Genomic DNA, 7,120 nt, shown 5'->3' with positions numbered 1-7,120 from the left:
CAGAACTGTAATGTCCCATGAGAACAACGCGATCGATGCACTTAAAAAGATATGAATGGTTTTAAATGCATGGCGGTTCTCCTGTGCCATGCCACGACAATCTGGAGCACAATGAAACAACGTCCTCGGATGACTGGAAGCAGGAGAATCGCAGAGCACCAACTCTAGACTTTAATATCGGTGCCAGCAGCATTGTACGTCACTTGACCGTCGTTAAAGCTGAACACACGAGATACTAAGTTTCCATCATTGTGGCCTTCATACGTTTCATGGGGCGGTCGGGTAGCCTAGTGGTTAAAGCGTTCGCTCGTCACGCCGAAGACCTGGGTTCGATTCCCGACATGGGTACAATGTGTGAAGCCCATTTCTGGTGTCCCCCGCCGTGATATTGCTGGAATATTGCTAAAAGCGGCGTAAAACCATACTCACTCACTCACTCATACGTTTCATGTAATGTCTTCATATTGGCGTTTTTATCCACAGTTGTCTTGTGAATAATATTAATGAAACACCTTACCATTTCAAAATCAGTGTAAATAATACACATTTGCACACATCAACAACACGTCGTGTCATCACTGATGAAGATGCTTTGCCCTATTATCAGGCAACAAAATATCACTGACTGTCTGGTCGTCTGTCCTTCATATAACATTTGACGATTTGACACTTATTGACATTCAGTTGGTTGTGATGTACACTATATTGTCTCTATATTAAGAGGCGTTGTTTACACGATGATTGACCTCGTCTTCAGCTTGTCTGTTGCATTGCAAATGGTAATTAATGTCAATGGTATAAGATAAACACAATATTTACGTTGTACAGGTGAGGTGAGATTAGGCTTATCTTTGGGACTGGTCATTTATTTAATAATTTTTCCGGGGTAGGGTTTGGTGTTTGATTGGAGGCGGGAGGGTTGGAAGGGGGGTGGGGGCGGTCTTGAGACCACGCATCTTATTTTGGTGACCCCAATTTTATACATTCTGAGTCTCTTTTTTCATGCCTCCCCTTCCCTATAAAATAAATGACGTGAATAATTTTCAAATATATACTACCGAATATATGAACTATTGATTTGAATGTATCTTTGAGGTTACATTAACAGTACTTTGGTGTTGTATCTGAACTCATGAAATTTAACTCATGCATTTAACTCATGCATTTAACTCATGCACTTAACTTCATGCATTTCATGCATGCGAGCACAGAGGCGGCAGTGTTTGCCCTCATCGGGAAACACACAACTCTTATGCAATTGAGATAAGCACACGCTAAAAATGCTTTCGCGACAGTACCTCAATGAACAAACACAGTGGCGAATTATTAGTTCGATAGAGATGGGGACGTCTATATCCCAAGCTGCCCGATTGTTTGGCAAATCAGAAAGCGTATTTTCTCGACTGTGGGGCAAGTACCGGCAAATGGTGGGGTTGCTATGAGACCTGGGCCCACTTGCACAAAGCGATCTTAGCGCTACGACTATTGTAAGCCTATGTTAAAGTATGGGAGTTAAGATCATCTTAGCGCTAAGATCGCTTTGTGGAAGTGGGCCCTGGGCGTTGCAAGCCTTAACAAAGGACACCAAGATAAGGTCACCTCATTACCATAGTTGCACTAGGCAATAGATTCAAATCTGCTTCTGTTAACAATGGAGAATTCCGTACAATAACAGCAAGGCGCATTTCAACATCTACCGTTAAATAATTGTATTGCAGGCCGTGACGGTTTCACATGAACATGTAGGGCTTGATATACAGGTCGTACGTATGATGGTGGTAAGTGCTCAAGAATTGTCTTTGTACCCCTCAGCCCCTTGGGGTTGATGTCCATTGCTTGGTTCCTGAGAAAAAGTCATTTAAAGCAATATCCCCGGTGGTGGGGGTAGGGTTCAGCCACTCAATTTCTCCAATTTGAATCCCCACCATTGGAGAATGCGTCCATCTCCTAGTTCCAGAGAGAAAGTCGTTTAAAGAAATAACGCCAAATTACCCATATCTTGCCCCGCCCCTTTGAGGGTCAGCCTCACCATTTGTGCAATTTTGAATCCCCACCACCTGGGGATGCTTCCAGTCAAATTTCGTTAATTTCCAATTAGTGATTCGGAAGAAGAAGTCCTTTGAATAAATTGTTGACGTACGGACGCCGGACGCCACGGTATGGCATAAGCACACCCGGTGAGCTAATAATCGAGTCTGGACCAGGCAATCCATTGATTGACATCATGAGAATCGATCTACCCATTTGAGATACAATGACATTCATCAAGCAAGTCAGCGTGTCTGACCACGCGATCCTGGAGTCCCATCTTACGACAAGCATTGTCGCCTCTTTCGGCAAGCATGGGTGGCTGAAGCCCAATTCTAACCCGGATCTTTACGGCTGGCGTTGGTAAGCACACATGTACATGCGTTGAAAAATATAGTCAGTGTCGCAATTGTTGCTTATTGTGATTCGAAAAACCCAGCATCAGGGGTGAACGTCGCTTTAAAGATTATTTTATTTATATAGCTACGTGCATGCACTTGTGTTTGACTGCTTGTACTAGTCTGGACGCAGGTTTTACTACACTGCTAGCCAACTGAGATACGATGAAGCAGTTCAACAGACTGCACGCCGACTAATCCGAATTGTATCCACTTAATGACAATCACCAGGCAAGGTCACAACAAGTACCACATTTTAACGTATTTGGGGTTGACGCGAATTGGGATAGAACCACCGACTTTCCACTCGCCTGACAGACGCTCTATCCACTACACCAAGGACGCGGTCCCATTTCCCAAAATGACATTTCCTGTCTGTTCATCTTTGTCATGTCTGCGAATCGCGATGTTTATTGCCTAGTTGGGGATTCGTTTTTGGGACGGGATCCTCGGAGAAACAGTAATCTGACTGGCTGATGGATCGGTGGTTAAGTGGCCGCTTCTAACAAGTAAAAACTTGGATTTTTTCTCTTATAAATATATGCTTGATATCACAGAACCCATATATCCCGTGGGTGTCAGTGAAGAATAATGATTTAGTTTTAATAGTAATTTACTTTTATGCAAAATATACCCTCGAACCCAGCTACATATTTTGACGTTAATATAAGAACCAGAAGCCTATTCTAACCCGAATCCCCATCGGGTATTCGTAAATGTACCTTTTTATTCCAGATGTAGATGCACGTGTCAACAATCCCTGCCTAAATAATGGAACTTGTGAGGCGAAGAAGGGCGAGTTCACCTGCATTTGTCAACCAGGTTACAAGGGACCTGAATGTGAAACAGGTAGCGTTATTTAGAGTGTTTGTTTGTTGTTTAACGCCGCACTGAACAATATTCCAGCTTTATGACGGTTGTCTATAAATAATCCAATCTGGATCAGACAATCCAGTGATTAACATCATAGCATTGATCTACGCCATTGGGATACGATGACATGCATCAACCAAGTCAGCTAGCCTGATCACCCAGTCCCGTTTTTCGCATCTTAAGACAAGCATAGTCGCCTTTTACGGCAAGCATGGGTTGCTGAAGACCTATTCTACCCCGAATCTTCACGGGTCTTAACACATTGAGCATACAGTGAATTGCTTTAATCCTGATAGTGTGGTTCCGACCCGTGAAGAACCGGGGTTAGAATTGGACTTCAGCAACCCATGTGCTTGTCGTAATATTCGACTAACAGGATCGTATCGTCAGACTCGGTGACTTGGTTGATGCATGTCATCGTATCACAATTGCGTGGATCGATGCTCATTATGTCATTCACTGGAATGTCTGGTTCAGACGCGTTTATTTACAGACCGCCGCCATATGGTTGGAACATTGCCGAGTGCGGCGTTAAAAAAAACAACAAACAAACAAACAACACACAACTGTGGTTCCAAGTGGAATCGTCCTGATTTACAAATTTCCTGATTAAAGCCTTGGGATTCTTGGTATTCCCTTTAAATAATAACAATTCCAAAAGGCAATCGCCAAGAAGATATTTTTTAGATTAACGGGATCAAGACAAACGGCACACTTGCTTTCGTTGTGTGTGGTGTGTTCATTGTGTAACTGGATCATAGTTTGCTCTTAGAATTAATGTGAAAACAAATTAAATGTAAAAAGAAAACCACGAAATATTTTTAATCAGACTTGATTGTTCACATGTCGCCGTGAAATAGATAGTATATTGCTCACTTACTCATATGCCTCCCAGAGTCTTCAAGAAAATGAACTATGAATGTGATCTTCACAGTTACCTTGGTTTAATTCAATGTTTGTCCGGATCGCCTTATTCTCATGTTCATAACGATGTACGTCAATCTCATGTGCTATGTTACAGATACTGGATCTGCTCATCATAATGGACATTTCTACCTCTGTCAATCAAAGTGAATATGAGAAAATGAAGACCTTTGTGGTGGATGCCATGAGCAAGATAAACATAAGCTCAGCTGGAACTAACGTGGCTTTCATGGTTTTCTCGGGAACAGCTGAAGTCGTATTCCACTTGAATACATTCCGTGACAACAAGGCAAGCGTCATGACAGCCATCAGTTCTCAAAAACACAAAGGTGGGAGCACATTCCTCGGGGATGCCTTTGAATTAGCAACGTCTGAAGTCTTCACAGAAACCAATGGCAATCAGTCTGACGCCGAAAACGTGGTACTTCTCTTCACTGACGGGAAAACCAGCGCTGATGAAGATGTGCAAAGTAGCATTGATGAGTTGAAAGCTATGGCGGAAGTATTTGTGGTGACAGTCACCGCAAAGTCGGACAACACTACCGTCGACTTCGTAGCTTCTTCCCCAGCTCTGAGTCACGTGTTTCACATCGATGCTCCTGAAACAGCCAGCAGCATCAAGAACGTCACCACGGGCGAGACATGAGCAACGATACCTCCTGCGTAAATTGTCACTTCCAAATAAATAACTTGCATAAATTCGTGAGATGTTAGAACAAAGTTATACAAATACAATAGTTTTGTCATTTTTTATTTATTTTTTTAAACGAGCCTTCACAAAATTTATTCCCGCTGTATGACAGCGGTCTGTAAATAATCGAGTCTGGACCAGAAATCCAGTGATTGATATAATAAACATAGATCCACGCAATTGGGATACGATGACATGCATCAACCAGGTCAGCGAGTCTGACCACCCGATCTCGTTTGTCGCCATAGTCGCCTTTTACGGCAAGCATGAGTTGCTGAAGAACTATTCTACCCCGGATCTTCACGGGTCTGAGGGAAACATGTGCCTACCGGGGTCCGGAATGTGCATACATGTACTTATAGTGTTTCAGTGTTGAAAGTTGGCTGTCTCATCGATGACATGTTTACACAACAAAAGACTTCAAAATTCCTTTTCATACACGGGTCGTGAGTTCGGGTGAGGATTTTAGGGGTGTCCACCCTACCTCCTTCTTTAAGCATATTGTAATTCTATAATGTTTTCAACACAAACATGAAAACGGCGTTATCACTATTCCGCGCCAGGGTCACATTACAATAGGATGTGTTTACCTCAATGCTAATTTTCTGAAAGCATGCAGTGTAAACAGGATGCACACAATTTAAAAACATGTAGCAAGCTAAGTAACTCTGGAAAAAAACATAATTTAGGGTACCAAATTTCGAATTCAGTTTTGACACGTATCCCTCAGATAAACATGCAAAGTTTCATTCATTGTACTTCAGCCGATTTCTGAGGAAACGTTTCCACATTGCTGCCCCTATGCACTAAGTAAAAAAAACTTGGATCAAGGGCCGTAGCTAGGTAAAAGAATAATGTACGGCACCAAATTTCGCCTTGACAAGAATCTCTTAGATAAGCGTGCAGTCTTTCATTCATGTATCTCCTGAAGTTTATGAGAACAGTTGTCCCCGTACATTATGTCTGTGACAAATCTGCGCCTGGCGTCTCGACTGTTCAACAGCCTAGTACCCGTATTCAGCCTGCGTCTAGACTGTCCAACGATCGTGTGCCAGTATCCAGTCTACGTCTAGACTGTCCAACGATCGTGTGCCAGTATCCAGTCTACGTCTAGACTGTCCAACGATCGTGTGCCAGTATCCAGTCTGCGTCTAGACTGTCAAACGATCGTGTGCAAGTATCCAGTCTACGTCTGGACAGTATAACGGTATTGAACCAGTATCCAGTCTGCATCTGGACAGTATAACGGTATTGAACCAGTATCCAGTCTGCATCTGGACAGTATAACGGTATTGAACCAGTATCCAGTCTACGTCTAGTTAGTATAACGGTATAAACCCAGTATTCAGTCTGCATCTGGACAGTATAACGGCGCTGAACCAGTATCCAGTCTGCGTCTAGTCAGTATAACGGTATAAACCCAGTATTCAGTCTGCGTCTTGACGGTCCAGCGGTCTTTTACCAGTATCATGTCTACGTCTAGACAGTCTATTGGTATAGAACCTGTATCTAGTCTGCATCTAGACAGCATTAAGGTTGTATACCTTTCCAGTCTGCATGGAAACTGTCTAGCGGTCTTGTACCAGTATCCAGTCTGTGTCTAGAATGGCTATGGTCTTGTGCCAATATCCAGTGTGCATCCATCAAGACTGTTTAACGGCCTTATTCCAGTATCCAATATACATCTCGACAGTATAATGGTCTTGTGCCAGTGTGTGTACGGTGTGTGTGTGTGTGTGTGTGTGTGTGTGTGTGTGTGTGTGTGTGTGTGTGTTGGTTTCTTCGTGATCACTAGCGATTGAACAAGGATATAAGCTTGTTTTTTTCTGTTACATTCAGCTATATTACGGTGGCCTGTGAGTAATCGACTATGGGTCAGAAAAAAGCAGTTATTGACATCACGAGCATTGAGCCACGCATAATTAGGATACGTGAACAAGCAAATCAATCAACTTACCGAGCCTGATCATGACCCCCAGGTCCATTAAGTCGCCTCTTATGACAAGCGAAGGTGGCTAAGGATCTATATCTATTTCTCTCCCGGAATCCCGACTGGTATTAGCGGTCTATTTGCTATGTCAGTAGTGATCCTTCATACGTGATATGTTTCTCGTTTCAAATTAAAGTATACAATGCAATGCACTATAATATGACATTCGTGTCACAATAGTCCCCCAATTTATCTTTCACGGGCCGAGTATCTTAT

General features: G+C 42.9%; 1 protein-coding gene across 1 annotated transcript; it reads left to right on the top strand.

Annotated features, from left to right (window-relative positions):
- The first annotated feature begins 3,197 nt into the window (after positions 1-3,197).
- Positions 3,198-4,869, top strand: LOC125377252 (matrilin-3-like). The gene is made up of 2 exons (XM_048390119.1): positions 3,198-3,275; positions 4,321-4,869. The coding sequence occupies exons 1-2, from the start codon at positions 3,198-3,200 to the stop codon at positions 4,867-4,869; spliced, it is 627 nt and encodes a 208-aa protein (XP_048246076.1).
- The last annotated feature ends 2,251 nt before the right edge of the window (positions 4,870-7,120 follow it).

This window comes from Haliotis rufescens, unplaced genomic scaffold (assembly GCF_023055435.1).
Source record: "Haliotis rufescens isolate VD_foot unplaced genomic scaffold, xgHalRufe1.0.p SCAF_83, whole genome shotgun sequence".
Classification (NCBI taxonomy): domain Eukaryota; kingdom Metazoa; phylum Mollusca; class Gastropoda; order Lepetellida; family Haliotidae; genus Haliotis; species Haliotis rufescens.
Note: the sequence above shows the minus strand (reverse complement) of the source record. Positions and strands in the feature narration are given on the sequence as shown.

Coding starts and splice junctions, on each gene's coding strand:
- LOC125377252 (XM_048390119.1), top strand. CDS start 3,198: ATGGAACTTGTGAGGCGAAGAAGGGCGAGTTCACCTGCATTTGTCAAC. Junction 3,276..4,320: donor GGGACCTGAATGTGAAACAG/GTAGCGTTATTT, acceptor GCTATGTTACAG/ATACTGGATCTGCTCATCAT.